At 47.5% G+C, this 21,798-nt stretch overlaps 1 protein-coding gene across 2 annotated transcripts in view; it reads right to left on the reverse strand.

Annotated features, from left to right (window-relative positions):
• The window catches only part of PTPRG (protein tyrosine phosphatase receptor type G), a 667,952-nt gene that overhangs the window by 75,544 nt on the left and 570,610 nt on the right, over positions 1–21,798 (reverse strand). For both annotated transcript variants that reach the window (XM_045530961.1, XM_045530962.1), the window contains exon 13: positions 7,471–7,600. In XM_045530961.1, coding sequence (XP_045386917.1) covers positions 7,471–7,600 — 130 coding nt within the window. The remainder of the gene's footprint in view (positions 1–7,470; positions 7,601–21,798) is intronic.

The following is a 21,798-nucleotide window of genomic DNA, read 5'->3' on the forward strand; positions in this document are numbered from 1 at the left end:
TGGCTTATGATTATCTTTCAAAATTTTTTAAGAGTAATTTTTGTGACACCATGGATAAGTCAAAAATTACTGTTATTTTTGAACATGAGTTCCGTAGAGGAACCAGTGCTACGCAGACAGCTTGAAATAGCAACGAGGTGTTTGGGAAGGATGTGGCCAATGAATGCACAGTATGTCAATGGTTTGAGAAGTTCCGTTCTGGTGATTTTAATTTTGAAAATGAGCCATGTGGGTTACCTGAGACCAAGGTGGATAAGGGTGAGCTGAAAGGTGTTGTGGGCAAATCCATCTCAACCTACACGTGAATTAGCAGCAAGGTAAAGAAGCTGGATAGATGGATTCTTCGTGAATTAAATGAGTGTCAAAAGAGAAATTGTGGCCGGGCGCGGTGGCTCACGCCTGTAATCCTAGCACTCTGGGAGGCCAAGGCAGGTGGATCGTTTGAGCTCAGGAGTTCGAGACCAGCCTGAACAAGAGCCAGACCCCGTCTCTACTAAAAATAGAAAGAAATGATCTGGCAGCTGAAATACATATATATAGAAAAAAATTAGCCGGGCATGGTGGCACATGCCTGTAGTCCCAGCTACTCGGGAGGCTGAGGCAGAAGGATTGCTTAAGCCCAGGAGTTTGAGGTTGCTGTGAGCTTGACACCATGGCACTCTAGCCCAGGCAACAGAGCGAAACTCTGTCTCAAAAAAAAACAAAAAGGAGAAATTGTCTTGAAGCTTGCATTTCTTTGCTATCACAACATAAAGGCAAACCATTTCTACACTGTATTGATACGTGGGATGAAAAATGGATTCTTTTTGATGATCACAAGTGTTTGGCACAATGGTGGGATAAAGATGAAGTGCCGAAACATAGTCCAAAACCAAATATTCATCAAAAAAAGCTAATGGTGTCTGTTTGGTGCTCCAGCTCTGGTATTATCCACTACAGCTTCATGAAAGCTGATTACAGCTGATGTCTACTGCAACCTATTGGATGAAATGATGAGGATGCTTGTGATGAAGCAGCCAAGATTGGTCAATAGAGACAGGCCAATCCTCTTGTAAGACAACACTCAACCGTGTTGCACAAACAACGCTGCTCAAACTACAGAGGCTGGACTTGGAAAATCTCATCCACCATATTCACCAGACCTTGCAGCAAATGACTTCTTGCAAGGAGACAGATTCAATTCTCAAGAAGCTGTGGAAAATGCCTTTCGTGATTTCATCACCACTTGCTCTCTAGGCTTCCTTGCCGCTGACATAAACAAGCTACCATTAAGATGGCTACTACGTTTATAGTTTAGGGCATATTTTGATTAGTTGTACTGATTCTTGTTTGAGATGTAATAAATTACACTTCTGATTCAAAATTGGACATTTCATATTTAATGACCTAATAGTTTCAGCCAAATTTGAAGTCATGAGACGGATAATGGGTCTCCAAAGTTGTCCCTTTCAGGAAACATGCACATAACCCACTGATGCCAATGGGTTTAAATATCTGAAGACACTAGTGGCAGTGCTTTATAAATACCCGTGTGCTCCCCCACCTCATCTGTGTCCTTGGGGTGTGTGACCATCTGTGGTCACCAGTGAGTGAAGGAGTGAAGGGTTCACTTCTGGGCCAAGCAGTTGAGAGCTGGGTCCCTCTGCCATTTCTCTGTCCCTGCTGCAGCCACAGGAGGAGGGGGACTGCCCAACCCTGTCAGACTTCACGTGGGGGAGAAACAACCCTTTGTGTGCTGTAAGCCACGGGGGTACTGGGGTATGTCTGCCACAGCAGCCGGTGAAGTTTACTCTAGCACAGACAACTCTGAATTAACAAGGCTAGTCACTGTGCTTCACAGTTGTTTCCTGGAGTCCTGGTGGGAGGGTAGGGTCATGTCTTTAACCCAGTTACTTAGGGATGTCCCCTTCTGGAACTGCCTTTTGGCCCCTTGGGAGCATTGCCCAAACCAATTTCATTAGCTTTATAGTCACCCCTTTCCTTTTCTGGCCCACAGTGGTTCTGCTCAGTTGGTTAACCTACATTTATACTATATTTAGCTCCAAACAGATGACTTTTAGCTATTTCTGGGATAAAAACTTTGCACAACTGAGATCCTTCAAAAGAATGGACTCTGGAAAGAAATCCCAGAAGTTATTTTCAAGCATGTTTTATGCAATGGACCTATTATTGGAAACTGTGTACAGCTACACAATGTGATTACATTTATGGGACAACATTCGTTTGTATCTGTACATGTGATTCTTCTTTATTAAAAAAATAACACTTTTGAGGCACACCTGGACCCTGAGTTAAATTTCTATTTTTCTCTAAAGCCAGATCTGGTGTAACACTATAGCTAATGTCTGCATGTTCCCGGTGTGCCGGGCACCAGGACAGGTACCTCCCACAGCTTGCACCGAACCCTCGAGTGAACTCTCTCTGGCAGATGAGGAAACTGAAGCTGGTGGAGAAGTCTTTGTCTAAGGTGGTGCGTCTCAACCTGTTTTTCACTGGTACTTCCTTTAAGGGGCCTTTGTAGACTTTATAGACCTTTTATTCCTAATTGCCTACTCCTGATGCAATTTTAATATCACTAATACACAGTAGGTCTGTGTATGTGCTGTATGTATATCTGTGCTTTATGCACACAATATGTAAGCTTTTTTTCAAATCTCCCCAGAACCAATTTTCACCCCTGGGGGGATGACAGCACCCCTGTTAGGAAGACATGCTTTGTGGCTACACAGGTAAAGAGTGTGGTGGAGCATGGCTCCAAATCCAGGCTGTGTGACTCTGGGCCCACGTCCTGGTATCTGGACGCAATAGCGCCTCTTTCTGATCTTGCCCTCCTGTGGCTTCAGCTCTCTCAGTGCCTTTCTACCACCCCCCGACTCTCCCACCCCCGCCGGGTAAGGCACATATCCCTTCGGGTGGCATCCAGGGCCTTCCTGATCTGGCCCTTGCTGTCCCCACACTCTGCTCCAGCGACACTGAACTACATATTTGTGCTTGCAGCAGGCCAGGCTTTCTCTCCGCAGCCTCAATCCTCCACACCCTCTTCACCTGGCTTACCAGTAGCTGCTTGTGCTTCAATCCCAGCTTGGACATGAGATCCTCCAGGAGCTTTTCTTGAACCCAATTCCACTCTCAGGCTGGGGTGAAGCCCTGCCTCTGTGCTCTCATAGCAACTTGGACTTACCCTTCTCCAAACACTCCCCCTACTCTATTGTATTTACTCATCTGTCTCTTCCAATGGACTGGGAGGGACAAAGAACTTCATCCCTGAAATACCAGGCCAAGCACAATGTGTGGCAGGAGCTCTGTAAGCACTGAATAAATAACAGGAAGCTGCAAATGGGTCCAATGCCCTTGCAATAATAGAAATAGCTTTATGGCCAGGTGCGGTGGCTCACATCTGTAATCCTGGCACTCTGGGAGGCCAAGGTGGGAGGATCACTTGAGGTCAAGAGTTCAAGACCAGCCAGAGCCAAGAGTGAGACCCTGTCTCTACTAAAGACAGAAAACTTAGCCAGGCACAGTAGTATGTGCCTCTAGTCCCAGCTACTCAGGAGGCTGAGGCAGGAGGATTGCTTGAGCCCAGGAGTTGGAGGTTGCAGTGAGCTATGATGACACCACTGCACTCTACCTGGGGTGGCAGAGCAAGCCTCTGTCTCAAAAAAAGAAAGACAGAAAGAAAGAAATAAAGAAGTATCTTTATAACCTCCTAAATAACAGAACACTCAGCTGAACTAGTATTCAGCATATACTATTCAATACTAGCTGAACTTCTAAAACTAGTCGCCTTTCTGGGCTTTGATGGTCCTCTGGGAAACCACCCCTTGTCTGGCTTCAGTCCACGGTTCTGATGGCAGTGGCACTGATCCCACTTCTGGGCTCCACAGTTAAATATAAGGCCCAGGACCAACAAGAATATTCCATCCCTTTGGCATCCAGAGGACTGGAGATGGACAAATGACCCAAGTCAGTCACAGGAGACACCTTGTTAGGATTCAAGTGGAACTATCTGAGAAGAGGGATTCCCTTCCCACCGGATGGAGAGATGTAAGTCTAACATGGCCAGAGGCCACTACGTGACGGCAGAGGCCTGGCTGAGAGAGAAGACCACATGGGGAGCGGATCCCAGAGACTGAGAGCAGGACAAATAGAGACAGATCAAACCAGCCAAGTCCTGATGTCCTTGCTTCATCTTCTGAATCTAGCCATGCCTGATGCTCCTGAACTTTTCAATTTCATGAAAAGGTTTTTTTCCCTCCTTGTGTTTAATGCATTTTGAAATGGATTCTTGTCAACTGCAAAAGAAAAGGGCTCTGACCACACAGTAGATGATATTGCATACTGGCTGGCTCACAGCAGGCACTCAACAAATGTGAATTCCCTTTCTCTTTCCTGGTCAAAGAAAGCAGGTCAAAGAAAAGTGGTAGTAATAGTACCCACCGTACAGATTTGTTGTAAGAATCACACAAGACGACATCACCCAAGTGCTTGGCATAGTGCGTGGAACTCAAAAAGGACCTCACTGAACATTAGCAAGCACTGACATCGCTGTACAGTGGGAATCTGGGGCAGAGACAGAATTCAGAGACCTTGGATCCAGTTTTCCACTATTTCACAAACCTATTAAATCACAGAGTCAACAATGCCAAAGGAGCACACTCAGAAACCAGAACAATAGCTGCAAAGGACCAGTCTTCGGTTGTGGTAGAAACTGCTGCCACAGTGAGCCGGTTTGAACCCCTGGGTGCCAGGCCTGCCACTTGAGGAAATGATCCAGAAGGTTCCGATCTGCCTCAGTGCTCTACTTATGTCAAGTCAGTTTGCCAATCACCCACTCTTACTGTGCCTCAGAATGCAGAAGAGAAGCGCTTTTGTTCTAGCTTCAAAACTGCATTGCCAAAGGGAAATACACATTGCTTCTGTATTCACCAATTTCCTACATGAGGTCCCCAATGCTTCCTTCTTTCACATTAATAATTAAAAAAAAAAAGAAAGTTGGACAGAAAAAAGGTCCCTGTCCCCTCTAGGCTGTGTGCTTAGCCAACTCATCCATCCTAACACTAATTCAATTTTATTTTCCTTGCTCTGTAAGAATTTTCTCTCTCACACTCATTTTTGTGCTAGTGGCATTAAGAGTTAGGTAAAAGCTCAAATCCAGACTCTAATAGATGAAGTTCACAGCTCTGCTTATTTTAAAGCAAACTTTTGAAAAAATATAATGTATAATAAACATCATAAAATATTTTGGTTATGAACTACTAATGTATTATTCAATTCATATTTTCCATTTGGACTTACTGAGTTTTTTATAAGTTTAAACAATTGTCATTTTCTAAAGGGAAAGTACATCTTGAATGGAAAGATTTTAATAAGATAATAATAAAGACATCCCACAGCCCTTTTCTACAGGAACCTTGCACTGAACACTCATGTTTTGTTTGCCAGCCTGGTATCTACGTCTGCTCAGCCACATGGTCCTCCAGGTGGGCCAATCAGAAACAGTCCTGAGGTTTTTGCTAGAACTGCTTGGTACAAGGTGCTGCTTTATGCTGGGAGTGCCAACCCGGGATCGCTCAGCCTGAGGCAGCTGTGGGGCAGCTCTGCTCCTCTGTGGGGAGAGTTCGAGAAGAAAACCACAAAGCACCAAGCAGAAGCAAAAGATGGGCATGCAGACCTTTGTCGTTTTACATGCTCAGTTCAACTCACATTAGGTGGCCTTCAGTTTCCCAATGGGTTCTAGACACACACGTTTGCAAACCACGTTTTCCTGGAGAAGGGATGACATGCAGGTGAGTCTGGTGTCCCTGTGCTCACCCCAAAACCCAAGGTACTTCATAATCTAGCTGGTCCTGGGGTTACTGTCAGACAACTGGGGAAGTCGGAGATGCCCCCCTTTCTTATTTCCCTGATCCAGCAAACTGAGAACAGACCCAAGACACACAGTCTGTTAGCAGATTCTCTTGCTCCCACCTTCAGAATATTTCTACAGCCCATTGACTCTCCACACCTGCACTGCTCCCCTGTCTGAGCCACAATCACATCTTTCCTGAGCTCGTTCAGTGGTCTCCCCAACAGTCTCTGCCTTTGCCCCTGTTCCCCTTCCGTCTGTGTTCAACACAGCAGCCAAGTAATCCTGAAGTCAAACCACAACACTCTTCTGTACCTATCCCTGCTCATCTTAGGATGAAGGCAATGTTACCAGCGGCCCCATGTACAGCTGCACATGACTCGATCCTCCTCTGCCCTGTTTCTTCCTGACCTCACACCCTCTTCTACCACTCTTCCCCTGTACCCACGTGCTCAGCCACCGAACAACCTCCTGGCTGTTCCTGGAACGTGCCAGACATGCTCCTGCCTCAGGGCCTTTGCATGTGCTGTTTCCTCCTTGCCTCAGATGGAGCCCATTTGGATCCCTCCTCCTTTAGGTCTTTGCTCCCGTAGTGTGTCTCCATTAGACACTCCCTGACCGCTCTGAACACCCAGCCCTGAGCCCCCGCGTGCCCCTCCCCTCTCCAGAGTTAGTTTTCTCCATTGCACACTTAACCCCATCTCAGAAAGTACACGCTTTAGACATTTGCTTTGTTCACTGCCCGTCTCCTCCACTAAAATGTAAGCTCCGTGACAGTAAGGATTTTTATCTGTCTTGCTCACTTTTGTATCACCAGTGTATACAGTAGGGGCTCAAAATGAATTGAGTGAATGGAGAGAAGAGAGGGAGAGATGAAAATATGACACCTGTGTCTTACTGGTGACGCCTGTTGGATGAAGGGCAGAGGCTGCCTACCTTAGCTTGAGCGCTGAAGGCAGCCAGCCAGGCCACCCAAGTGGGCAGCCGCACCCACCCAGCTGAACCCGCTGGGACGGTGCAGCGGGGAAAACCGAGCCTCTGCACAGAGGCTGCAGGCTGGCTGCCCGTGCGAAGCTGTGGGAGCCAGTTCCAGGTTGACAATCACAGCAGGAGGGCTCACAACCCGCCATTTGTATCTTGCACGTATGAACAGCCACATCCTATGCTAAACATTTTCCTATCCTCCAGCTCAATTGTTGGCAAAAGGCCTAACAAAATTGTAAGGTAAAGAGGAGGTATTCTGTGGCTACAACCAAGGAAAGCATCATCTCAGAGAAACCGGAAATGCTATGGAACTTATTAATGCGTTTTGCAGGTTCAGAAACCAAAGTTCAATTGGACATGGGATTTGAATCCAGCAAGCAGCAGAGCTGGGAGCTGAACGAGGAGCTTCTGGGTTGTCAAGCAAAAGCCTCTTTGGTACGATTAAATCCCAGATACTTACCGTAAGTGCCTTGAGCTCAGTGGCAGCCCTGGCCTGCAGTCGTCTTCCAGAGACAAGAGGGTCTCCCAGGTGGCGGCACTAGAAACATTCCAGCCACCTCACCTTCCTGAGTGCAGGGGCCACGGGCCTCCCCTCGCGGGCACCTGGCCCGCACGTGCTCTGTGGGTGCCGCCTGGCTTACCTCCAGTAGACGAGCACAGCGATGAGAAGGATGAGGCACACGAAGGTCAAGGCTGATACCACAATCAGAGGGATGATCCACTCCATCCTCCCTGGGGCGGGGCGGCTTATCATTCCAGAGGTGTTCTTTTCTGCAGCAATGAGAAATCAGCCCAGTCAGAAGACAGAGGGTAGCGGAGCTGGGGAGCCAGAGCCTGGTGCAGAGTTCTGCTCCGGTTCTGTGTGGTTTCCGGAGAACTGAGCCACCTGCTCTGGGCTGCCCCACGACAGGAGGGGCAGTCTGCAGCCCTCACCATTTCCTACCCTGTCCCAACCCAAGCAAGGCCTCTTCTGCGCGCTGCATTCTGTAATGGTCAGTGGGGACGGATTTGCAGAGGGAGTTCAAGATGTTTTTAAAGAGTCCTGTATAGAAGACACAGACATCCAGGCTTACCCCGAGAACGTCACCAACACAGGGGACTCTGGATGCTCTGAGGACATATGCTCAAGTCTCTGAAAGGAGCAGGGGTAGAATGGCCATTGGAGAGCCCCTCGTGTTCCCCAGTGCGAGGGCAGTCACTGGCTGTGACTGCAATGGCCATCTATTCTCTGTGGCTAAGCATCCCTTACCCCTTCCTGCACTGACTACACCCCAATTCTGCTCTGGGAAATCGCCTCTCCCTAACAGACCGTCATGGTGGGACGGCCATCCGAGTGTTTGGGGCTTCCTTGCTGTCCTGGCCGAGGGTGGGTGTGGGCCTCAAGCTGGGGCAGTAGTGCTCTCACCCTGCGATCTCAACCAGTGACTCAAGGACTGAACGGCACATCCCAGCAGGAGCGCCCAGGTGCTTCTGCCCATCGGGTCCCACCACCCAGATCCCTACAGGTCCTGTCTGTCCTCACATCTGGTTCTCCAGTTTTTCCTTCAATCCCATCCCCCACCCCAGATCCTTCCAAAAGCTTCTAAGACAAATGAGACAGGAAGCCATGCCTCCCCCTGCTCCCAGCACACCATGTCTGCCTCTAAACAGCAGCCACGATCTAGGGGCTAACACGGCGAGTCTGCTGAACAGTCCAGGATCCGCACTGGTCAGCCCACTCCTCTTACCCAGGCAGCTTCTTCCTATAACTCTCCAGGCCCCCGAGTACCTTCAGAAGTCCCCAGGAGCCCCGGCAGGAGATCCTATTGTCCCTTGGTCTGTAGGGTAGATGCCTGGCAAGTGCTAGGTGGCCCAAATGAAGCTCAGGTGCGGAGCTGGGGCTGGAAAGGGCACAGGCGCAGAGAGGCAATGGCAGGAGGCAGGCAGCGACACAGCAAGGGTTAACTGTGACTGCAGGGAGAAGCCCCTAGAAAAAATCCAAAGCAGGCTGCAGGCTGACTTGTGCTCAGCAAGGATTCCTCCTGCTCTGCAAAAAAACGAGGCCAGCGTTCATCCAGCCCGGAGTGTCCCTGTGCAGGATGGGCTAAATGCGGAGCTAATCAGGCTGGGTTTCCAGGTGAGGGAAGGTGGGCTAAGTAGGGAAGAAATAATTGGCCTTGGGAGCGGATTTTTAAAGAGGCAAGACTCCCAAGTCATGAAAAGTATGTTACTGCGCGTTTCTCTGGTTTCCTCTAACGTACTTTATAGCGAACACCTCCTTTGCTTTCTGCACAGGCCTGGGAAACCGGTGGGGCCCAATTCGTCCCCAGCTCACAGAGAACACAGAATCCTGCAGGTGAAGCACAGCCTGCTGGAGAACCACCACATGGCACTTGCCATTGATAAAGTGCCCACTAGCTGTGCCAGCCCATCTCTCAACCCCTTGCTCCGGTTTTCCATTAGATAGCTGTTTGCCAAGCCCCTACCGTGCAGCAGGCATGGCGCAGGGATGGGGGTGACGCAGTACATGACACGGGAGTGGCACTATGCCCACGAGATAGGAGTCATTCAAAGGGGCTGACGCGGGCATGTGAACAAGTAATTAGAGTACAATGAACGTGGCGCCAGGGCAGGCCCAAGGGGCTGTAGGGCAATAGCTATCCATGCCCAGGTCTCCACAGGGCTCCCTGAGGAAGTCATTTTTAGGGGTTTAGGGCAAGCTCTGAAGGGTGAAGGAGAGTTGACTAGGCTAAGTGCAGGAAGCAGTGTGTTCTGGAAGGAGAGCATTATCAGTGGGAATACAAGAACAAGAGGGAGGGGGACCAAGATGGGGAATTAGGAGGCAGATCAGCCAGGGCCTCAGAGACTGAATTAAGGGACGCAGTCTTAGTGCTAAGGGCAGCAGGAGCTACTGCAGGGTCCTGAGCTGAGATAGATGAGGATCAGACATGCGTTCTCTCCACCGACACGATGCTTTCATGGCAAAGTGCTGGTGGCTGGCCAGAGCAGCCTGAGTCGCAAATGAGAATAATTTTGCAAGGCCCCAGCAGGGGGGCAGATCAGCCAGGCAATTACCTGGCCAGTGATGGGGGTATCTCAAAGACCTGGAGGTCCTGTTAATGGAAAAAATGTCAGGAGGGTTGATCTTATAGACTACAGGTTCAATTAATTCGGTCTCCACCTTGGGAAGCCCTTAGGAACTAATGGGTCTCTCAGTGTCTTATTTCTCTCCCTGCTCTTTACAGAAGAGGATTCTTGGCCATGCTGCTACACAGAATGCAAACTTCATGTCCTATTTGTCCTAAACTACTGAAAAGGACTCTTGGCCAACATAATCCTTCACATTTAAATTCCTAAACAATCACTGGAAACACCAGCTCCATGCTGTTTCTGCCATCCTAAAACCAGTCAACAGTGACCATTCCAGAATTTCTGGGCCTTACGAGGGGCTTTAGAATGAGTATCTGGTTGTGACGATCAATGGCACGTTACATCATCCCTGAAATCCCACGTGCACCTGTGTGTTGGTGATTATGTCTGTCCCTCCCTCCTCCTCCACAAGGTGAGTGTTCAAAATTTTCACCAGATTCTCAGAAAGCTCCAGGCCCCAGAAAAGGGTGTGAACCACCAGTGTGTCCTCCTTATTGATGGAGGAGGGAATGGAGGTCCAGAGGAGAAGGGTCTGGAAGTCATAGCTGCCTGGCTCAGAGCTGGGCGCTAACCAAGGTTCCACGACTTGGAGCCATTTCTCTTTCGAACACGGTGCTGTCTGGCAATTTTGGGGGGTCGAGTAGTGGGGTTGAACATCAACTGAAATCCCACTGTGGACAGTTCCCAAATGGTGGCTTCCGTGGAGATCTCAGGGTGGCAGTTACTTGCAGTGTGAGTAAGACACCTAAGGAAATTACACTGACAACAGTTTCACTGTGCCCTTGGCAGGCAGTGGATTTGCTTGGATCTTTTACACAAAGACCAGGCAACAGTAAGAGTGCTACTGGATTTCCATGCAGGGCATGAAAAAGTTGATTTCATTTTCAAATTCACAGTATTGCTTTCTCTTCATGGTTCTAGAAGCCTGGAACTGGATTCCACCTCCAAGTGACCCTGTGAAATCTGCTCCTGTCACTGTCCTGAAGCTCTTCCTCAGGGCCTCAGGATAACCAAAGTCCCCGAACAGGGAGAACAAGGCCCTCTGGGAGTGGGGTCTTCCCTCCCACTCTGGCATCATCTCTCCTGCCATGCCCCTAGCCCCTGTTCCAGCCACTCACCTCATCGGTGACCACGCTGGGCCACAGCTCCACCTCTTCACCCTTGACCCCTGCTATTCCCACTGCTAGGAATGCCTTTCCCCTCCTGACCCCAGACGCTCTTTCTGATCCTTTGATCCTGGTTCAGGTGCTACCTTCTCTATGAGGTCTCCCCAAGTCCTCAGGCTATGCCATCTCTAAACACAGGGTTAAGATTATGGGTTCAGGTCAGGTGCGGTGGCTCACGCCTATAATCCTAGCACTCTGGGAGGCTGAATTGGGAGAACTGCTTGAGGTCAGGAGTTCAAGACCAGCCTGAGCAAGAGCGAGATCCCACCTCTGCTAAAACCAGAAAAATTGGCTGGGCGTGGTGGTGCATGCCTATAGTCCCAGCTACTCAGGAGGCTGAGTCAGGAGGATGGCTTGAGCCCAGGAGTCTGAGGTAGCAGTGAGCTATATGACAATGCCACTGCACTCCAGCCTGGGCAATACAGAGAGACTCTATCTTAAAAAAATAAAATAAAATAAAATTACAGGTTCAAATCCTGCTCTGCCACTTTGCATGTGACCTCTAATCAATAACTTTAAACCAGTTTGGGCCTGGAGTTCTTAATCTATAAAATGGAATACAAAGAACCAACTTTATAGACCTGTTGGGAAAATTCAATGAGAAGATGCACACAGAATGCTTGGAAGTATCTCCGGCATCGAGCAAATGCTAAATAAGCATATCATCACCATTGTCATCACCATTGTCATCATCATCATCTTGTGTTGCTCTTACTGAACACATCACACTCAATTATAATTGCTCTTTTATTATGATAGGCCCCCAAAGGCAGGGCTGATTTCCATCTGCATATGGAAGAACAGTAATAAAGCTCTGCCTCCTACAAGCTTTGCAACTCTGGGCAAGTGACCTAAGCTCTCTGAGCCTCTGTGAATGGAAATCGTATTTCCTACTGCGTGGTGGTGTTGTGAGGATTAAATGAATTCATATGGATAAAACACTTAGAATGCTGCCTGGCACCCACATGGACCTGGTTTATCCTAGCTACTGTGATTAGTGTCACCACCATCCCTGGTATCAGCATCTCCACTCCCACCACCGCTCTCTTCTTCATCAACATCCTCACACAGCACCAGGCAGATGGTGAGCGCTCACTGGGCGGTGGCCGAATCTGGCTGCTCTTTCTAACATCTGAGTGCGTAAGTGGCAGTCACACAGGACTTGAGACATGCTGGGCATCAGCGCAGGGGCTGCCCGCAGTGAGGTTGCTGGTAAAGAGCCAGGACCTCAGAGTTTGCCCTGCGACCAGAGGACTTTCCTTCAGAAGAAACACTCATCTGCTGCCTCACTCATTCCGTGGCCCTAAGAAAACAGTGAACTGCCAGGAGCACACAGCACGCCGCACTGGCAGGAGACATCCTCCTCCCTCCTGTGCCCTCGGTCCCCCAACAACCTTCCCCATGCCCAGGGCCCCAGAGACCAGAACACACTATACACCTTTCAGTGCACCTGAGGCCGTGTGCTCCGGGGTTACAATCCCGCACTGGAAGAGTCAGGTAGACCTGGGTACAGATTCTGACTCAAGTCTTTCCAGCTGTGTGGCTTTGAGTAAATGACTGCCCATCTCTGAGCCTCTAGTCCCTCCTCTATCAAAGGGGGACAGAGGTTAACACTCACCTCTTTGGGGAGTCATGAGGATTAAATGAGATAATCTATGTGAAGCAGACTGTGTCGGCTATGGCTACGTAATTTATGGGGCCAGATGCGAAATGAAATCATGGGGCCCCTCGTTCAAAAATTATTAAAGAGTTTCAAATGCTGACAGTGTAACATTTAGACACTCCCAACTGTGAGGAGCAGGACACTTTTACTCAGAGCTTCCCTTGTGACCAGCTGCCTCCTGAGGGGTCCAGCAGAACAGCCTGCCCAGTCACTGGAGGGTTTGCTTCCCTCCGTCGTGCCCAAATCCTGACGCCAAGATAAGTACAGGACCTCTGGGTTCACGCGGTGCCTCCTCATCTCCATCTCTGCTTTGTCCAGATGTTTTCCCAGCAGGACCAGCCCTTTGATTCCTGCCTGCCGTGAGCTGTGAACTGGCAACCCACGGATGTATTTAATTTGATACCCCTTCCCCAGCAATTCTTTTTTAATTATGAGTTAGTTGCCAACATTTAATTAGCAAGAGTTCACATAAAAATCAGCAATGGAAGCTTCTCCTAGAAATATTGAAGGCTGGCAACAAAAGCCTGAATTCCCACGTGGGGAACATCAGCTGGAACCAAGCAGCACACCTTCAGACAGCGTGTGTCTCGCTGGTTTGCCACAGTCCTCACTCCTCCCTAATGTCTTTACCAGACCTGCTTTGCTCACCCCTCGCTCCTACTGCCAGCTCACTCTAGCCAGCCTAGTTTCAGTGTGTAGGATGGCAGTCTGACCCAACGGATCAGCAGACCACCACTAACTTGGGTCTTTAAAAAGAACCTTGAGCTCAAAAGCAAAAATCATGCTTTAATAAATTTCTGCCCATGATCCTGACTATCCACTAACCTGGCTCAGGAGAAGAGGCTGTCTCTGTAAAAGACAGCTTTCTCCAATTCAATTCATTTTGGAAGAAACTTTATCTCTTGACTAATTAGAAACTAACTATGCTGTTGCTCTGCCCATATAACATGGTCCATTCTCCTCAATGAATCTGGGCCTTTTTCATAGTCTTTCCAGAGCTGTGTCTTGCTGATCTGCGTGCAGAGGATGCGAACGAGAAAGGGGCGATCAACTGATTCCTCACTACTTCCCCCGTGGATGTGATGTGCAGATCAACAGCTGCTAGGTCAGAAGATGTGAGGATAGCCAGGGCCCAGACTCAGAGAATGAGTCTGCTTCACAAATGTCTTCAAAGCGAAACCTGGAGCAAAATGCTAACTAACCCTCTCTGAACATACGCAGGAGGGACGTAAGGTTTCACGACTTCCCCACAGTCTTTCCTCCTCTCCGTCTTTATTTCAGCACCCAGCAGAATCTGAGTAAAGTGTCTCCATTCTGCTTTTTAAAAAAATTAAAAAAAAAAAAAAAAAAAAAAAAAAGAAAAGAAAAACAGTTTTCAGTGGCATATGTCATCACTGAATTAATGCTGTTTGCCTTTTACTGGCTTGGCTCTCATCCCAGTAGAAGCAAATAAAAACGGAGTACAATGTACTATAAATGCTACAGGCAGCGATACGTCAGATGGACCCATCCGAAGTGCCTCCTACCCTCCAGGAAGGGCTCAACTTCTGCTTCAGGACAAGAACCCCTCTGGTGTCAAGGTTAAAGCCAGCTTGGGTCGTAGAGGCCACTATTAGGAATAGGGAAAAAGCAAGATTCTTTCATTTGCAAGAAGGATAAAGAGAAGGATAATCTGCACACTCGGAAATTTATGGCCTATTTCCATTGTGGGCAACTTCACCAAATTCGTCCTACGTAACATCACTCATTAAAAATTGCTCACATCTGTGAATTCAGGTGGCTGCTTTATTTTTTTAAATTGTGGTAAAAAAACATGTAACACAAAATTTACCATCTTAACCATTTCTAAGTGTACAGTTCAGTGATTTTAAGTATATTCACACTGTTGTACAACCGACCTCCAGAACTTTTTCCTCTTGCAAAATTAAAACTCTATAGCCTGGCTAGGTGTGGTGGCTCATACCTGTAATCCTAGCACTCTGGGAGGCCGAGGTGGGCGGATTGCTTGAGCGCAGGAGTTCAAGATCAGTCTGAGCAACAGTGAGACCCTATCTCTACTAAAAATACAAAAAATTAAATGAGTGCAGTGGTGCACACCTGTACTCCCAGCTACTCAGGAGGCTGGGGCAGGAGGATCGCTTGAGCCCAGGAGTTTAAGATTGTAGTGAGAGCTATGATGACGCTAGTGCACTGTAGCCAGGGTGACTCTGCCTCAAAAAATTAAAAATTAAAAAAAAAAGTTCTATGGCCATTAAACAACTTCCCATTCCTCCCTTCCACCAGCCTCTGGCAACCACCATTCTACCTTCTGTTTCCATGACTATGCTAGGCACCTTGTATAAGTGGAATCATACAGTATTTGTCTTTTTGTGATTGGTTCATTTCACTTAGCTTAATGTCCTCAAGGTTCATCCATGTTGTAGCATGTGACAGGACTTCCTTCTTTTTGAAGGCTGAAAGTATTCCATTGCATGTACTATATATCACATATACCATGTATCCACTGTTGAACACTTGGGTTGCTCTCACCTCTTGGTTGTAAATAATGCTTATATCACATATACCATGTATCCACTGTTGAACACTTCGGTTGCTCTCACCTCTTGGTTGTAAATAATGCTAATGTCAACATGGGTGATCAAGTAGGTCTTCGAGATCCTGCTTCCAATCCTTTGGGTATACGATTGACCCTTGAACAATGCACGAGTTAGCGCGCCAAACCCTGCACAGTCGAAAATCCATGTATAACTTTTGACTCCCCAAAACTTTGCTACTAGTAGCCTACTGTTGATTGGAAGACTTACCAATAACATAAACAGTCAATTAACACATATTTTGTATGTTCTATGTATTATATACTATATTTACAGTAAAGTAAGCTAGAGAAAAGAAAATGTCATTAAGAAAACCATAAGGAAGAGAAAATATAGTTACTATTCATTAAGTGCAAGTGGATCACTGTAAAGTTCTCCATTCTTGCCATCTTCACGTTGAGCAGGCCAAGGAGGAGGAAGAGGAGGGGTTGGTCTTGCTGTCTCAGGGGTGGCGGAGGTGGAAGAAATCTGTGTAGAAGTAGACCTGCATAGCTTAAGCTCGTGTTGTTCAAGGGTCAACTGTATACCCAGAGGTGGAACTGCGAAATCGCATGGTAATTCTATTTTCAGCTTTTCGAGGCATTGCCAGTGTTTTCCACAGCAGCTACGCCATTTTATATTCCCACTAGCAGCACCCAAAGGGCTCCCATCTTTTCATATTTTTACCAACACTTATTTTCTATTTTTTTTTTTTTTTATAGTAGCAATCCTAATGGGTGTGAAGTGATATGGTAGCTCCTCTTTCACAGGGCCACAAAATTGGCCTTTATTTTTCTGGAGCCCTGATGTTACCTACACTACTGCTGCAGAGGAATGATTGCTGGTTAGTTACAAACACTTATGTTCTCCCGCAGTGGGACACTGGTACTGCGTTAACACGTGTGGGCTGAATTAGAGCGTCATTCGCTTCCATTCACATCACTGCGTAGATTTCCCATGGATAAGTGCTCCCTTTCCCTCTCACACAGAGCGTAATTCGCCAGACTCAATCAAATGATGGTCTGTCGTCTCTATTTCAATTAGGTGCTGGGAAATTGAGGGCATTTGATAAATCCTAATTTAATTCCAGGCCCAATAAATACAGCAAGTCCTAACCTACCAGACAGTGACCACAGACACTCGGTTGCAACATCACATGGCTCTGAAGTCAGTCGGGGACAGAAGCTGTATACTGATCTTATATCCGAGATGCCACCCCCTACAAACTGAATTCTTGCCCCCAACCTCTCTGGAAATCTACTTGTCCTCAGTGGGTTCTGGTTTTCCACGCCAAGAGATTTATAATCTGTCTTAGTTCAAAGATCACTCAGTGGGGAACAGAAACTTCCAAGGACCCAGATACTTTCTGGGAGGAAACCAAACCGTATCGGTAGCTGAATAATCCCTTCAAGCTACCCCGACCTAGTTCCTACGGACATGCTAGGAAAAGGACAGCCCAGAGCAGGGGCAAGCAGAATTATAAAGAAACATCTCCTGAAAAAGGAACCCGATCAACAGAACTAGCCTTGGCTGAAAACTACTTCTGACAGTCCACACAAGTTCCTGATGTAATTTATTTTAAATAACGTAGGCTACAATGTTCCTAGTGAGTATCACATTCTTGATTTCTGCCCTATCTTCATGAACCTGTACTATTACTTATCTTTGTCTTTAAATTTACTACTCTTTTTTTTTTTCCCTCAAGCAAACTTCTTCAAAAAGGAAACCTTATATCAATACTACAAATCGGGGTTTCTCAAACTTGGCACTGTTGACATTGTGGACAGATGATTCCTTGTCTGGGGGACTGTCCTGTGCACCGTGGGATGTTTAGCGGCATCCCTGGCCTCTACCCACTAGATGACAGGAGCATCCCCCACCCCAGTTGTGACAACCAAAAATGTCTCCAGATACTGCCCAGTGTTCCTGGGGAGAAGGACGGCATTGTCCCTGGCTGAAAACCTCTGCCATAAATGAAAAAGTGGTCTGTTTTTAAAAGCATACATTAAAATAGTCACTTAATATTTCATCTGAAATCATCTTGTGTTGCTCATTCTGGAAACTAGCGTCAAAGCCAAGAGAAGAGCAGCTCCGCTTGAGTTTGGGCTCTGTCTTGCCATGTGTTGTGTGGCCCTGGGCCCATCCCTTAACCTTGTGAGCCTCAGTTTCCTCACTGGCTTGACAGCAACAATGACAGCACAGCCCTCAGAGGAGTGCTGCAGGATGAGTGACATACACAGCTGGCCTCTAGCACAGGCAGAGCTAGCACAGAGCCAACAGTAACTGGTGATATTGTTATTTCTATAATCTAAGGTTTTCAAGTTGGGTTCCTTAGAGCTTGAGGGTTCCCAAGACACACCTCAGGGTTTGCCCAAAGGAGTGGGGTGGCTGGAGCTTAGCACCCTCCGCTCTGGCTCAAAGCAGAACAGCAGCCCAGAGTCTCCGTCCAACTCTGTCCATTCTTAGCTCACGGGCCATGCAAAAGCAGGCCGTGGGCTGGATGTGGCCTGTAGGCTGCAGTTTGCCAACCCCTGAACTGGACCCTCCCCTTAGTACCTGGCTCGGGGCTGAGCCAGAAGAGGCAGTCAGTAAACCCGCAGTGACGAATGATGATACACTGGGGTTCTGGGCAAGATTTAATCTCGGAATAAAAGAGTTGCCCTGACTTAAGGAAACAAAAATGGCAAACCTTAACACTAAGTGATGAGTCTGTAGACTATGCCCACTCTGAAATGTTTTTGCTAGAGCATGCTGTCCTGCACACCGCCCAGAACATTTCAGTGATGCATCAAACGGCTTCTGGGTCTGCCTCCACATTCAGGCTGTGGCTCCTGAGGGAGGGACCATCTGCTGAATTTCCACGTAGCGCGCATCCAGCGGAGGGCTTTGCACTAAAGAGATGCTGCAGAGAGGCCTGGGGAGCGGCAGTGACTGCAGATAGGCCTCTAACCCCCGAGAGGCTTCCAGGGCAGTTGCCACTATAGCAATCAGCACTGCTGTTGACGTCGAGCACCCGTGGCTCCTACCTGGCCCAGAGAAGTGTTTAGTTTGGCACATGTTTTTTTTTTTTTGTTTGTTTGTTTGTTTTGTTTTTTTAAAAAGGGAGAAATTGTTTTTAAAATTTGAACTCAAAAATTGGGGACTTGGACTTCTGGATAACTGGGCATTCTCACTGGCAGTAATCGCTGGATTCCCCTCATTATTGTGAGATAATACTAAAGCTACTACTCATAGTACTTAAAAAAGATGTTCTCAAACATCAAAGAAATTTAAACAAGATTTTTGGGTATACTTGTAAAAATACAACATAGTTTGTAACTTTAAACATCACTCTTTTCAGAGACTAAATATTGCTTAAAATAATTGTTGTTACTTATTGTGAGGAAAAAATAAATGTAGAACAGATTTAAACCACCACTAACATTAAAATGATGGGGTTTTAATTAAAAAAAAATTCCAAGCTGGAGCGGCCAGATGGGGGAAAGGACGGGATGGATGGAAGTGAAGGGAGACGCTTTGCTGGTTCTCCCCTCAAGTTACCCACACCCTTCATTAACCGGTAGGCACACACATACCTCTGCTTAAAGACGAGTCCGCAAATGACAGATCGGGGACCTAATCAGGCCCACTGCCTGTTTTTGTAAACAAAGTTTTACTGGAACATGATCACGTCCACTCGTTTATGTGCTGTCTGTGGCTGCTTTCGTGCTACAAGGCAGAGCTGAGCAGTTGCCACAGAGACCTCTGGCCTGCAAAGCTGAGAATACTTACTGTCTGGCCCTTTGCTGAAAAGCTTACTCATCTCCGGCTTAAACTAATACCACCACTGCTTTCAAACCTGCACTGCCTGAAATTCTGCAGGAAGAGCCTTCCTGGCTTTGGGGAGAAGCAGATTTTCCTGTTGAGCTGAAGGCGCTGAGGAAGCAGCCCTGACTTGCCAGTGCTGGGGATGGGCTGGAAATCCTAGAGGTCATTTTCAAGGGCAGCTAATGGAGGGCAGTGTCAGCATGTTTGTTAACGTCCACGGACAATTGTCAAAGAAAGACCTTTTGGGGCCTCCTCATAGTCGCCATCGTTATTGTGTGGCATCCTTCTTGTCAGCGACAAGGGTGACTGTTTATCCACTGAGGACTATCATTAACCCCACTTAAGAGACGAGGACACTGGACAAAGATGTGCCTGAGGACCCTGAGTGAACATGGGGCAGAGCCTTCTGGGTTGATCTGACTTCAAAAGCCGCTCTGCCAAGACTGTAGCTGCTCTCAGATCCCCGAAGGATTGAAGCTGAAGACCCACATGCCCCATACCTGGAGCCGGGAGTCCCCAAGGTTCACCATCTGCTTCTCCCTCACTTTGCCTGCAATCTGGACTCTCACCCCGATGGCAGTAACTCGCTTCCACTTACATGGAGCAGTGCCGGTCCCTGCCTCTCTCCTGTCTCTCAAACTGAAACACTCCCACCCTAAGCTCCTAGCAGCCAGTTTCCAGGACTGTGGTCAAAGAAACATTAAAGAGGCACAGGCTGGGAATATTACTCTGCTAGAGCCCTCAGTCCAGAGGCTGGACCACTCAAGTTCCTAAATCGATTCCAAGTCCACCACTTGTCTTCGGAGAAAACACCCTAGTCCAAGCTGTCATCACCACTACCTCCTCACTGGGCTTCCTGTGACCACTCTTGCCTTACCTGTATCATCTCTGTGCAGGGGCCTGAGTGATCTTTCAAAAAAGTTCACCAGATGAGTCACTCCGCTGCAGAGATCTACCAATGATTTCCCATGTCCAGTAGAACCAAATCCTCAGCACGGCCCCTGAGCTCTGCACTCACCCTCCACCACTACCCCTCGCTCTCTACGGTCTAACTACACTGGCCTGGCAGCTTCTTAACCGATCCAAATTCATCCCCACTTTAGGGTCTCTGGACCTGCTGTTCCAGCAGCCTGGAATGCCCTTTTGTGGCTAGCTCCTTCTCACCACTTGGATCTCTACTTAAAGGTCATCCCTGACCACTCACCATGACACAATCCTCCTCCCCAACTCTACCAATTAAGGCTATTTAATGGTATGCATTTGTTTACTGGAACATTCTCAAGCTTCGCCACTAGAATTTAGACCCCGGGAGAACTGAAGTCTGTCTTGATCTATGTTCTGTCCGCAATGCCTAGTCCTGGGCCTGTTACACAGTGGGCACTCCATCAATATTTCCTTGATATCTTCCCAATGCAAGAAATTCAACATTCTCACAGCAATTCCCGGAGGAAATGTCACTGTTCATACAGAAATAGCTCCCCACGTGGCCCCATACTGCCTTCACTGGATCCCATAAAAGGCTATTCTGCACCTTTCCCCCAAACCACAGCAAAACTGAGCAACACCCACAGGAGACCCCCACTTCAAAAAATTAGTTCATACCAGCTTTAAGAGCAAAGTAATTCAAAACATGAAAATTTATTCTAAGTTGTATCTTAACATACGAGATCTCAGCTTTAGATGAATTTTAATGTTTACAAGTGCAAAAGCAAATAAATATTTACCAGTTGCTTTTTTTTTTTTGCACTCTTATAACTCCACAACAGCTTAGACGCAAAAAAAATTGTTGCTAAACATCTTGTAGTCTGGCAAAATGAAGAATTTCTTATTAAGAAAACCCCTCACAACAATAACAACCCCCCCGTGCTTATGGCTCCCCTAGAGACACCGTCAGGATGGTTCATCAAGATCTGAGAATAGGATAGAGCAACAAAACTGCCAGCGGTAAGCGTGCCACGAGGACCACAGCCCTGGCCTCACTGTCTATGAACTGGCTTGTACACGCGGCAATGGGAGCTCTGGGAGAGACGCCCATATTTCTTGGGCAAGGACCATGGCTAACACCAGTTCTCCCCAGACTGAAGCTTTTCATTCTTCAGGATTCAATGTAAACGTCATTTCTCCAGAGTGGCCTTTCTTAGTTAAGGTAGGTCCCTGGCCTCTCCATAATCCTCTTGGACAGCATCCTGTATATTTCCTCTATTACCATTTCACAATCGAAAACTTCAGTTAGCTGGCCGGCTTGCCAGCCAATCATTTATCCAGCTTGCTTGCTTTCTGTTCTCCTGCTACCTGACTCCCAGGCTGCACTCCAGCTAGCGGATGCCCATCACCTCTCGGCCGTGAGATGCAAGAGGCAGGGACCGCGCTCCCTGGGGACACCCCCCCTCCCAGTGCCTGGCATCATACTGGCCATCCATAAATAGATGTCCATAAATGAATGAGGAGTGAATTCTTAATGAATAAACTTCTTAAGATTGATGCCTTTTTTATTCATGTATATCACTGCTTGGTTGAAGTCCCTGGAGTTATTCTGAGGCAAGGAAACAAGTATCAAGGAAAGACTTATTCCAGAAAAGATAGCAGGTTCTTCTTCTTAGAATAAAATAGGAACACGAACACACACACACA

Source organism: Lemur catta, chromosome 18 (genome assembly GCF_020740605.2).
Source record: "Lemur catta isolate mLemCat1 chromosome 18, mLemCat1.pri, whole genome shotgun sequence".
NCBI lineage: Eukaryota > Metazoa > Chordata > Mammalia > Primates > Lemuridae > Lemur > Lemur catta.